We start from the raw sequence: 12,666 nt of genomic DNA on the forward strand, positions 1-12,666 counted from the left end.
AGCCCGGGACTTCGGGGTCCCGCGTCTGGGGGTCCCGCGGGGCAGGCCCGGGGAGCGGCCTCCCCCGCCCGGCGGCCCGCACGGCACCGGCCGCGGGCAGCAGCCGCCCCGAGGGTCCGGCCCCCGCGCCCGCGCCACGCCCTGCGCCGCGGCCGCGGCTCCGCCCGCGCTGGCGGCCGCCGAGCGGTCCGGGCTGCGGCGGCGGCGGGAGGAGGAGCAGGAAAAGCGGACGGGGGAGGAGGCGGGGGCGGCGGAGGCGGAGGCGGGCGGCGGCGGGCGGGGCCGGGCGGGTTTAAAGCCCATCGAGGGGGTGGGGAGCCGGGAGGAGGCTGGCAGGACCGAGCGGCGCGCCGGCAGCGGGCTCAGCGCTCGGAGGCCGCGAAGACCCGCGCGGAGCCAAAGTTTGCGCGCAGCCCCTCGGCGGGGCTGGGACGCCCGGCGCACCGCGCCCGTCCCGCCGGAGCCGCGCCTGGCCCGGCCGCACCGAGGGTCCCCGGCAGCCACGCGGAGGCGGCCGGGAGCCGCGCCGCGCAGGTACGGAGTTGGGCGGGGAGCGCGGCCGCAAGTTACTTTGTGGTCGGCGCGGCCGGGCCCGGCGGGCGGGCAGTCCCCGCGCCGTCATTGTCTGCGCGCTGGCCGCCCGGCCGGGGACGCCGGGCGCCGCGGGGGCGCGGCGGGCGGAAGGGCGTCGCCTCCGGGCCGGGGGCTGCGGCGCCCGGGGCCTCGGCCCGCGACGCGCGAAGGCGGGGAGCGGGGTGCGGGCGCGGAGGAGCGGGCCGGGTGTGCGCGCGGGTCTCCGAGCCCGGACCGTGGAGCCAGGCGGCAGCTCCCGGGACCATCCCGTCCGACGCCCGCAGCTCGCGGGCCGGGCGGGGGCCGGGCTGGGGCTGCGCCCGCCTGCTCGCCCGTCAGGGCCAAGGCCGCGCTCGCGGACCGCGGAGGGTGGGCGCCAGCGCCCCCGCAGCCCCGGCGCGCCCGCGCCCGGCCGGCCCGACACTCCCTGGCCGGGCGCGGCGGGTCCAGGGACCATTTTTTCGGGTCCGTTAGTGACCCTGTTACCCGCCGCGGGGGCCTAACCCGGAGTCGAGGGCGCGCGGATTAGCCGCCCGCCAGCCGTGGAAATGCGGTAAGAGCCGTGCCGTTCGCAGAAGGAAATTTCTGACGCAACCCTCCGCCTGCGCTCGCCGCCTCCCCGCACGCCTGGCTGGCGAAGGCCCTGGAGCATGTGCGTTATGGAAATTAGGGTATTCTCCACTTTTTATTGTGTTCGTTTTTTTTTTCCCCCTTGGGATTGGAAGAAACGCCAACTTTTGGTCGTTTGCTTTGACGCAAACGTTGGGTACTGCAGGGGAGCCACAGGTGACGGGACACGGTGCCGGATCTGGCCGCGGCACCGGAAAGAATGCTTTCTTGCAAACGTACCCAGTTTCATTCAAGAGATGCAAAGAAAAGACCCAAACAAGCAGCGCTCAGAGTGAACGCGCGTGGCGGCCCAACTTTCTGGGTGCTGCCGTTTCCAGCGCCAGGCCCGGAACACTTTGTTTCCGAAAACGCTGAATCAGCCGTTTGGAGCCCCCAGCTTCAGACCTGGGACGTTTCGCTTAGTTCCACTCAGAACGCACGTCAGCGCAGCAACAGGCGTCGACGGGGTTTCCGCACAAAGAAGGTAGTTTCTCGCAGGAGTTGACTGAGGGCCCCCATCCCCCCCCCCCCGCCCTGGGGGGGGAAAAAAAGGTGGATTCTAGGTTTCGGTAGCAGAAGAAATTCTGACTTATGGGGACGACGAAGTGTGTCTTAGGGGAGGATTTTGTCCCGTAAAGTCCCCCGAAACCAGACGTGCTTCCAGGAATGATCTGGAGGGTCAGGAGTTTCTGAGAAGAAGCAGAAATCTAGGGTTGCCGCCCGCAGCGTGCGAGGGTCGGCGGGAGTCGGTGGAAGAGAGGGCCACGCGGGCCGAGCGGCAGGTCGCAGGGAGGGGGCCTGAGGACCCACCGGCGGCGCACCCCAACAGCGGGCCCGCGTCGCCGAGAAGTGTAGCGCCCGACCCTTCTGTAGCGTCTCACAGTTGACGAGACACGTTCAGAGCCTCGTGGCTTTTACTCTGCTGCTGCCCCCCGACCTCCATTTTGCAGGAATGGAGACGGAGGCTCGGCATGCCCGGGGGCACGTGGCCAGCACACGACGTGGGTTTCCCCGGGGCCCACGCTCTGGATTTTTTTTTTTAAGTCCCGTGTGTTTTATGCTTCTGCACATGGACATCTGCCTCTGAAAGAGAAATGGCGGAGTGGAGTCCCCAGCAGCCGCACGGCCGGGGAGCGGGGAGGCCCTGTCTCCAGGAGGGCGGCTCCCGCCTTGCACAGCTCTGCCCTTGTCGACATTTTCCTGGGACATTTCCCTTGGTCTTCTCATTGTTGGTACTTACATACACAATTCCTTTGGGGCAAAATGTTACTATCCGCCAAGTTGCAAGTTTGATATGGCAGTCAGGTGCATTGTCATCAAAACGGGGTTTTCATAAAAGCCGTGTACCCCTAAAGTCATCTGTTGTGTATCGCCTGTGGCCTGGGCCATTTTGGGGGCAGCGTTGGGCCGGGCAAAATGCCTTTCACTTGTGAACCAGGAACCTGGAGTGGATAGGCTCATGCTGGCCACCTGTTCGGGGCCGTGTGCGGTGGTGGCTGCAGGGTCAGAATGAGGGGCAGCACTGGCCACGTTACAGTGACAGTCTCTGGCCAGCCAGTGCCCACTGGGAGTGGAGGACGAAGTCAGGATCTGTGAGCTGGCCCAGAACTTTTTTGATTGTGACGATATGGCTAGTTCAAGACTTCACTATGTGTAAAACCAAACTCCTGCTTGGACAGACGCTCCTCCATGTCTTAGAGATTCTGGGCTGGTGAATTGGATATGACCTAACACTTTAAAGGTGGGATCGTGCCAAGAACCCATTTCCTCGGAATTCTGTCCGACCTTAACTGCAGGGAAGAAGCACCCACCAAACGGCCTGTGCGCCCGAGCGCGTGTCCAGGGCCGGCTGGCCTGTCGGAGCGCGGAGAGCTGTCTGCAGGGGACTTCTGTCCCGTCCTGTGGGAAGGGAGCCTGTGCGTCTGCAGATTGTGGCATAAACCCCGTGTAACTTAAACCAGAGTGGAATTGCATGGGCTTGTGAGGAGAAAATATTTGTTTTTTATTTAATTTGTCCTATGTTCAAACTTTAAATAAAATTTTTTTCTGCTGGTGGAGTGTTTTTTATTTTATTTATTTATGTATTTATGTATTTATTTATTTATTTAATTTTATGGATGGGAGATTATAAAAAAATAAAGACAGTTAAGCTCCTTGGTGGGCAAGGCTTGGCAGACAGGTGCTTTGGGGACCTGGGGACCTCCCACAAGGCCTGTGCTAATGGGTGTGTACGTGGTCCCATGCGTTCCAGCACTGGCTGGCATTTAATTTGTGTGAATATTTTAGCTGCACACTTCTGGGGAGCTGTCCCTGTTCCCCGCCTTCCTCTTCCGGCCGGGACACTTTTTCCCCCCACTGCCCACCCTGGCCCCCAGGAGCTTCGGGACTGATCTCTGAGCAATGGGCTTTGTCGTCTGTGCTCAGGATCCCAGGGCCTATTCCCTGGGAGGAGTTGTGAGCAGGCGAAGTTTAACACCGCAGCCTGGTCCTGGAGAAGCCAGGCTGAGGCCCTTCCGCAGCGAGGGGAGGGGAGGTGGCCTGCCTCCCCTAGGAGACGGCGAGAACAAAAACCAGGGCCGGGGGTTTTCAGAGAGCACCTCGGGGTGGGGCGGAATGGCCCTCACTCCCTGCTTTGGGGCCACGTGGACTTTCGGCCTGTGCAGGAAGGGAGCAGCTTGGGACCGAGAGGCACGTGGGGTGTCGAGGTGGAAATGACGCCTCCGCCCTGTAAGTCGCAGTCTTGCTTTAGGGTTCCTGCCTAGGGCCCCAGGGATGGAGGGGGTTCATCACGACCACATGCCCCTGGGAAAGCAAGACAGGCTCCTATTTTCAGCCGCCCAAGTTACCTGTGGGCATGAGGGAGGGGCCCCTCGACTGTGTGGCCGCTCCGGGCTCTTTTTGGGGCCGGAGCACCCACTGTGGGGATGAGATCTGGGGGCAGCTCGCCCCCACTGTCTGGCCCCCGCCGGTCGCCCGGGCCAGCGGCCAGTTCTGACCCTCACACGCAGCGTGCCATCGGTTCGACTCCTGGCCCACTGCTCACTGGCTCGGGGAGCCCGCACACCCTGACCCAGCTCGCGGGCACAGCGGGGGCCACGGGGTGCTCACCTCGCAGCAGAGTGGGGAGGGACCCTGACACAGAGCGAGGCTCACAGCAAGAGCTCGCGGACGCTGCTTCTAGCACGTTCCGCCTTGGCTCCGAGCGGCCTGGGTGTGCTCTGAGTGCGCGTGAAAGTCCTGCTTTCTATTACTCTGCACGCTGTGCTAGAAAGAGGACTCGCCCCCCCCCCCCCAGCTTCATCTCCCGGCGCTCGGCGTAGGTTGGCTGTTCACAGCCTCGTCGCGCTGACGGTGAGCCGCTCTGCGCATCTGTCCCTATGAGTGAGAGCCCTTGCATTGCCTGCATGTGGCAGGTGGTTCGAACTCCTCACAGGTACGAGGCGACAGCAAAGATGGGCAGTAGAATGTCCAGTCCGCCTGGCTGCAAACCATTCCGGCCAGACGAGAGTGAAGAGCAGGCGTCAGAGCTGATCCCTCGCGGCCAGGAGCAAGAATGCGAAGACCGCCGGGAAGCGGAGGCGCAGGTGAGCCGCCGGGCCGGGCGCGCGGAGCCGGGGCCGCCTGTCCTTGGGACCCCCGGGCGGGTGGTGTCTGGAGGCCACGGAGGCTCTTCCTTCAGCTGGTTGGCGGGGTGGCTCTGCCTGCCGGCGCCCCAGGCCGCGCTGGTGCTGCGGCGCTGTGTCCCTCTGGAGTGCTGGCCAGGTTTGGGGGCCAGATCGATGGGCCTGAGCACCGGCAGCTGCACTCTCGCCTGGGAACCTGGGCTCATAAAGTACCGGACACAGAGAGAGCTCAGTGCCTGTCGGCCCTCCCCATAGCATCGACATCCTCGCCGCAGCCCAGAGCAGGGCGGGCGGCCGGGCTGCTCACGCCTCGCTTTGCTGTAAGCGGGAATGCTTGGTGGACCACACGGTCTGTGTGGCCCCATCTGCGGGCGGTCAGGCATGTCCCTCTGGGAGCTCTGGGGGGGCCTCTGAGAGAGAGAGAACCACGAAGGGTGCCCGAGACCCCCTTCTCTCACACCCTGTCACGCGGGAGCCCACGGAGAGCGCCTCCAGGCACTTAGCCACGAGCTGCCTGGGCCCCACTGCAGATGCCGTCGGAGAACAAAGACCCTGCAAGTGTCTGCTTCGCCGAGGAGCCGGGCTGCGGTAACTGACTCGTTCTTTTAAGTCGCATCTCTGAGTGTGTCCACACAGTGGTTTCTTCCAGCCTAGTACGAGTCGAGAACACTCTTTACTATAAACCTTTCGTAACACCATGCATCTGATAGTACTGATGCCTTTAGGATGCCCCGCTCCAGGAAACCCGCAGTGACCAAGAGCCACCACGAGCCGGGGCACGTTTGGCCGCAGCCGTCCTTGCCTCGTGCCTGCAGGAGGTCTCCTGTGGCTTAAGGGCAATGCCTTGCTCCAGAGCTGGGTGCCTTTTCTAGAATGCCCTTCCCTCTTCTGAAGAATTGCGTGGTCTCATGGAAACTCCTTCAGGAAGTTTCTGGAGAAAGGCGACTCTGAGACCTCATCCTGCACCTCTGCAGCTGTGTGTTGGGGGGAGGGGGGAGGGGGGAGGGGGAAGGGAGGATGCAGGAAGGGCGGCTTGCTCCCTGGCTGGGTCATGGCCCCATCCCTGGGGCCCGCAGGGCCACAGGCAGCTTCCCATGTGGCCACCCTCTCCAGGCGGGCAGTCCCCTGCTGGCCTGGCCTCCCCACACAAGCTCTGTCCATTCGAAACGTCACTTAGCGCTGGAATCCCTCAAGTCCCAGGGCAGACTGGTTTTGAATTTTTAATCAGAGGGATATATGTGCATAAAGAGTCAAATAATTTCCCAGAAGTAACCAGCCTTACGAGTCGTTTTTTTTCTTCCTGATTTCCCTCTGTTTCTAAGCAGATGTCTGTGTGTATTGCAATTCCTTCCCACCTGCTCCCTTCCCACCCCCACCCCAACCCCCGGCCCCACCCCCGGCCCCGGCTCCCCCAGCCGCAGTGTCCCACGGGATTATGACTTCTCCGCCTGGAAGGTGAGGATCCCGGTCTGCTCTCGCACTGCCTTCTGCCCAGCGGCTCTCCTGGGGAGATGGGGCGGACCAGCGTGCCGGCTGGCGTCCCCCGCGATGACTTTTTCTGCCCCGGGACATTCTGTTTGCTCCTGGAGTTGTTTTTGCACCCACTTAGTCCTTTAAGTACTTACTGCTCCCTGCCCCCACCCCCACTCCAAACTGACACAGTTGTGCAAATGACCCTTCACACGCGGCTGGTATTTGGCAGTTTTATCTCTTGGAAATGATCTCTCCTGCACCTCTGGCCCCCGCGGCTCGGGGCTCCGTCCAGCTGCCACCTGGAACCCTTCTCCTCCACTGTCCGGGATGCTGCCCTTTGCCTTTTCCTTTCCCTTGGCGCTCACGACTCCTCTGGCCTAGTTTCTTTCCAGAATTTGATGGCGAACATTCCATAGTAACTTCCAAAAACGAGATGTGTGCAAGCTTTTTTTTTTTTTTTTGAGAGATTGCATGTCTGAAAATGTCCTTTTTTCTGTGCTCACAGCTAATGGCCTGTCTGAGAATAGACTTCTAAGTTAGACGTAGTTTTCCCTCAAAAATTCGAAGGCTGCCGTTCCTTGTCTTCAGGCAGAATGGGGTTGAAATGGAACTGCCAGATTCTTGAGTCTTTGTATGAAAACTTCTCAGTGTGTTTTGCTGCTGCCGTCTGTTTCTTTTCTCTCCTTTTCCTCTTTTTCACGTCTGTCTGTTCTCTTTGTGTCTGCTTGGAAATGCCTTGAAGACGAGTCCTGTTGGGAGTGCACGTTTACCCCTGTAAGCTGGAAACTCAGACCCTCCGGGGCTGGGACATGTTTTTGAATCAATTCTTTATTTTCTTCCATTTTCCTCTTCCCTCCGCTGAGAATGGCTTTTTTTTTTTTTTTGGCGGTTAGCTGCCCGGACTGGTTCTCTGCCTCTTACCTCCTCCTCTGTGTCTGTCGTGTTCTAGGTTTTGAAGCGTGTCAACTTGACTCTACGTTTTCTAGAGAATTCTAAATTTCTGTCTTCATTTTCAATTTCTGAGGGCCGCCTTTATTATTTTTTTTATTGTTCATTTTTTAATAGACTTTATTTTTTAGAGCAGTTTTAGATTTACTGCAAAAACTCGAGTGGAAAATGCAAAGATATTTTACATGCCCCTGCCCCCCCCCCACCTCCCCCACCTGCATGCGTTATAGTCGGTGAGCCTGCCCGGGCACGACATCATCACCCCAAACAACTCTTTTTATTTTAATGGCATAATATTCTTGTTTCAAGATACACTTTTTTTTTTTTTTTTTAATCCCTTTTTGGAGAGATACTAGTTTTTGTGTGTTTTGTATTTTACTTTTTCCTGAAGTTTCTTTTCTCCAGTTTTTACATAAGTTTGTCTGGCCCACCCAGAAAGGAGAGCCTAGAGCAGGCACAGAGCTATGTGCGTGTTTAATGCAGGTGTGCAAGTGTGGGGAAGCCGGGGGTGGGGGTGGGGAGGGCACAGGGCGCAGGGCCGGCGTCCGGGACTCCTTGTCTGTCTTCTCTGCCTCTCGCCTTTCCTCTCGCTGCCCCACACCAGGGCCAGTGGCTCTGAGCTGGGAGCGAGCTTCCTCTAGCGGCGCGTGGCCGAGGAAGCCCTCCGTCATGTGCTCCTGCCGCTCTCACCCCGGGGGCTGCAGGCGTCCTGGCCCATAACTCATTCTGGGACCCTGGGCAGGTCTGTGTGTCTGCACTGATGTGTCCAGGATTCTCGGGGTTGGATTCTGTGCCTCGGTTTGCTCTGCATCCTGTCCAGCCCCGGGAGCAGGCCAGGCCAGGTGCCATCTGCCCTGACTGAGAAGGGCTCGTTGCCCCACGTTTCTGGGTGGACACTCCGCTGTGGCTGCTCTCAGAACCTGCCTGAGGGCGCGTCCGTTCAATCACCTTAAATACCAAAGGAACTGGGCCCGAGCACCCGCAGCCCCCCTCCTTGGGGTGACATCTACTGCTTGTTCACGCTCCTTGTCTGGAGAGTTAGGGGTCCCATGCTGGCCTGGCCGCTGGTCCTCAGAGTAGCTCGTCACCTTCTTTGTGCCTCTGAACAGGGCACTCCGTTCCCTTTATGCCTCCGAATTGGGGGGGGGGGGGCGGGGGGGGTTGGCCTGAGCTTTGGAGTCCGCTGTCCGCTGTTGACGGTTACTGTGCTCATCACCCTCCGCAGCTTTCCGCTCTCCCTGCCCTGCTCTCCCGCGGGGAGGAGCGTCACCTGTGCTTGGCTGTGCCGCTCCGTCTCCTTGTGCAAGTCTCTTCACATCTCCACGCTTTCCCCTTCGTGTGTGGCAGGGTGTTCTGTGAGCGCGTGTGTTTATGTATGTACACAGAGTGCCCAGCGTGGAACGGAGCCTCCACGTGTAGTGTCCAGTATTTGTCTGGCTGCTGTCATATCAAATGGAGCTCTACTTTTCTGTCACATCCAATAGCTTTATGGCTGTGGCTTCAAGAAATAGTCTCTTTCTTCCCCCCTGTCCCTGCTGACATTTGGGGGATTCGGGACAAGCAGAGCCGGCTGGCCTTGGAGGTCACAGGGTCCCCCCCAGGTGGGCGGGGAGGGTGGTGGAGGCCAGACGCGCGTCTGAGTGGTGGCGGGCCAGGGACGCCCCCTAGCGCGTCTGTGTATCGTCTCACAGGTGAGTAAGGCGGACGCTGGGGTCTCGGGAGTGGCCGGTGCGCGTCCCTGCCCGTCACGGTGGCCCGTGGAGGAGGACGGGGGACGATGAAGAGGTACCGGATTACCACGAGCCCGCGGGCCCCGCGCTCGGAAGGCCTGCCCTGGAAGCTCGGGGTGCGGCCGGAGCCCGGCGGGCGCGGGCTCCGCGGTGGGGCCCGCGGGCGGCGCGGAGTCATGGGGCTGCGCCCCGCCGGGCGTCTTCGGGAGGCGGGGCGGCGTCCCCGCTTCTCCGTGTCGGAACCCGTCGGCCTGGTCTGGGGGTGCCGAGGACCCCGGGGGCCGAGCCCGTGCGCCGCGCGCCCGGGGCCGCGCGCAGCCGTGGGAACCCGCACACCGGCGGCGCGGCCCCCGTGCCGCGCATGCGCCGCGCGCTGTGCCGCCGCGGCCCGAGCCGCGGGCGCGCAGCGACCCCGTGCGGCAAGTCGGGCGCGGCGGGTGCCGCGCGGCGCATGCGCGGCTGCAGTGGCCGGCGCAGCCGCCGGGTGTCTCTGTTGTCCGCGTTTTCGCGCAGCCGGATGCGGCCTGCGGCGCCCCGTTCGCGCCGCGGCCCCTGCGGTCCCGCGCCCCGCGCAGTCGCATGCGCCCCGCAGCCGGGCCCGGCCGCCCACCGCCGCCCAGGATCCCGCAGCCCCGTGGGTGTTGCTGTCGGAGGGTGTTATGTAACCATTTCTAATCTTAATTGTTTAATATGTAACAAGTAATAACTGCACCCAGATAAACCTGTCCGCTGTCTCTCAGCCAAGTGGCGGGCAGTGGGTGTGGGAGCAGCTGGGGAAATGCACAGATAGGGACTTTGGGAAATGGACCTTTTTCTCTGCCAAAAACGGATACCAAGGCCTGCCTGGACTTCTTTTAAACCTCGATGACATTTGGTCTGGTAGAAAAGCCTGGGATAAACACATCTTGTCGCTTTGCCTCTTTCCCCAAAGATCCCCCTCTGTCATCAAGGGACCTTATTGGACGATTAAGGGGAAGTGATGAGGTGTGGGGAGACCTCACACCTCTGGTCGAGTTCAACTCACTGCTCCAAACACAGGTGGCACTTTCTTGTCCTGGCTCTTCAGAAAGAAGGGAGTCGGGTCACTTGTTTCACGCGCCGATTGTCCCTTTGATCCACTGCCACTTGTTGGTTGATGGCGGGAGTCCCTACCAGGGCGCTGATCAAGGTCTTGGGGGTGCCAGGGAGGCCGCTGTCTGCACTGTAGAGGATCTCCCTCCGCACTGGGCCAGGGAGGAGGCGGCACCAGCCCCCTTGACCGGGAGATGCCTGCACATGCTGGGCCTCGGGGAGTCCGCTCAGGGTTGGCCATGGCCTTGCGCATGCCTCCGCCCTTCTCCTTTCTGTGTGGCTTGCTGGGCTGTCCCTTTAGCCCCAGAAGCCAGTACTCTGTATGTTGGGTGTGAGTCGGGGAAGGGGTGGGTAGGGAGAGGGGGCTTATGGGATTTTCCTCTCTCTGACGCCCCCCCTGTGGTAAGGCAGTAGAGACCCACAGAAAAAACATGCATTTGAGATTTGGGGGGCCAGCGACCATTCTACGAAGCCGGCTGTCATTGTGGGGTGCGGTGTTCGTGCACGGGGAGCACTGTCGAGGGGGTGCCTGCTGCTCTCCTCACCCTGTCCCCGGGAAGCAGGGACGAATGGTACCCCTCATAGGTCGGAGACTGCAAGAGAGCAAAGGGAGAGAATGAACAGGGGTTTCACTGCTGGTTCCTGGGCTGAGAGGAACTTCAGAAGGCAGAACAAGACGGGGAGCTATTTTTAGCCTCTTCTTCGGCTCTGCATGCCGAGTTGATCCTCGAGCCATCACTTAATTACCACCCAGAGCTGGGTTTCTGAACTTCTAGAGAACGCTGAATCTTTTGAGTTTTAGAGTTTGGCGACATTTCAGAATTTGACGCTCAAGCCTCGTGGTGCCACAGAAGCCGGGTGCCTCCTGGGGTGTGGGCTGTGATTTGGTACGAGTGGCTTAGGGGACTTGCACGTACTGGAACAGGTGCGCATTCCTTGTGGACGGGGCGAGTTCCCCTCCAGAGATGGCCGGGCGGAGCACTGTGCTGGCAAGACCAGGCGGTGCCTGGCCGCCGCAGAGCCCCCTTGCTGGGCCTGCGTCCCCAGGCCCTGCCCTCACCTCTGGAACTGGCTTTCTGGGCTTGGGACCTGGAATCTGTATCTTGACGAAGCAGGCAGTTGACCCTTAGGGGACACAAAGCTTGAGAAGTTATGCTTTGTTCAAAAGTCGCCCCAGCTCGGGGGCCGTGGTGCTGAGCCTTGTGACTTCTTGGGCTGCTGGCGCTCGGTCAGCAAGCTGGCAGCTCCCGGCCACCAGGACCGTGGCCTAAGCCAGAGGTCGAGGGCAGGACGAGGGTGGCGGTAGGGTGGTCTCGGCCCCAGGGGCCTGCGCTCCAGGGAGAAAGTGAAAAGAGGCTGCTGTGTGCGCCTTCGTGTTTCCGTCTTTTTCATCAGGCTTAAAAAAAGAAGTTGGCCCCGTCCCCAGGGCGCACCCAGCACCACCCAGCGCAGGACACTGCGAAGCATGCCGAGCGCTTGGCACAGCCGCACATCAAACCCCAAACTGGTGTGCCGTGCCAGGTTTACTCACATTTCATAGAATCCACTGGTTGGAAACGACCCACGAAGTTCTAACCCGTCCCAAACCATCCTGGTACGCGAGCCCTTTCCATGAGGCTTATTTGGACTGATCAGGAAAACCGCCCTCCTCCCCCCTCCCACGTGGAGTGGCTTTGTTCCTAGGAGAGGTTAAGGGGACAGGAAGCTGCTGAGCAGTGCCTTGGAGCGGGGGCCAGGAGGCCTGCACAGAGCCCACTGGCTTTGCCCTTCCTCCCCTCCCCTGTCCCCCTGAGCAGGGCGTCCAGGACCGTCTGCTCCAGGGGCTTCTGGGGTGCTGCCGCAGGCACCGGGAAGTGTCACCCCGAGCTTGGGATGCCCCCAGCTCAAGTCTGATATGGGGGTGGGGCAGTGAAGAAATCCTGAATGTGCCGAGGGGACCCGCAAATCGCCTCTGCGTAGTTCCTCCCCTGGCTGTGTCTGGCCTGCCCGAGTGCTGGAACAATGTCAGTGGCTTTCGGTCCTTCGCCTCGGCCACGGATGGCCGTGTGCCGCCCAGCAGTTGTTGAGTGCTCACCTGGGGTGGCAGTTTCGGGGAGGCTCCGGATGGCTTTTGACAAGGACATTTACCAGATGTCGGAGGAGCCAGTCTGTCTCCTCTCTTTTCCCGCCCCACTTAGGCTGAGAATAGGGCCATCTGCGGGGGAGGGGAAGGCAGGGGTCAACGCAGAAGCAGCAGAAGCAGCGGTATGAACGGATCTCTCACTTATTTTCCTGGAGGGCGCTGGCACATCGCAGCCCTGACATAAGTTACACATTAACAGTGTCTGAAACCAGTGCCTTTATCTCCCGGAGTCCTGTGAGGGTGCAGGTCCCGATGCAGGGAGCCGGGGGTGGGGCCCGAGACGGCACGTCTGTCCACCTTGGCGATTCGCGCGCTGCTGGCCATTTTCCTCCCATTTTATTTTCAGTTTCTTTCTCTCTAGAAAGTCCCTGAAAAGGAAACTTTATCCTGTAAGAGCTATTACTAATGCTATTACTTAATCTAGGAATTTTGCCAAGAATTTTTCAGCAAATAGCCCTATGTTGTTACAAGTGGCATTCTTAAATGTGTCCATACTTTATTCCATTTGTAAATATTT

General features: G+C 60.6%; 1 protein-coding gene across 1 annotated transcript in view; it reads left to right on the plus strand.

The window, feature by feature from the left end:
• Positions 1-4,606: 4,606 nt before the first annotated feature.
• Positions 4,607-12,666, plus strand: part of GRB10 (growth factor receptor bound protein 10) — a 112,356-nt gene continuing 104,296 nt past the window's right edge. Inside the window, exon 1 of the mRNA XM_036230514.1 lies at positions 4,607-4,766. Within this exon, the coding sequence (XP_036086407.1) occupies positions 4,635-4,766 (132 nt within the window). The 5' untranslated portion in view covers positions 4,607-4,634. The remainder of the gene's footprint in view (positions 4,767-12,666) is intronic.

Source organism: Rousettus aegyptiacus, unplaced genomic scaffold (assembly GCF_014176215.1).
Source record: "Rousettus aegyptiacus isolate mRouAeg1 unplaced genomic scaffold, mRouAeg1.p scaffold_m13_p_13, whole genome shotgun sequence".
Taxonomy (NCBI): domain Eukaryota; kingdom Metazoa; phylum Chordata; class Mammalia; order Chiroptera; family Pteropodidae; genus Rousettus; species Rousettus aegyptiacus.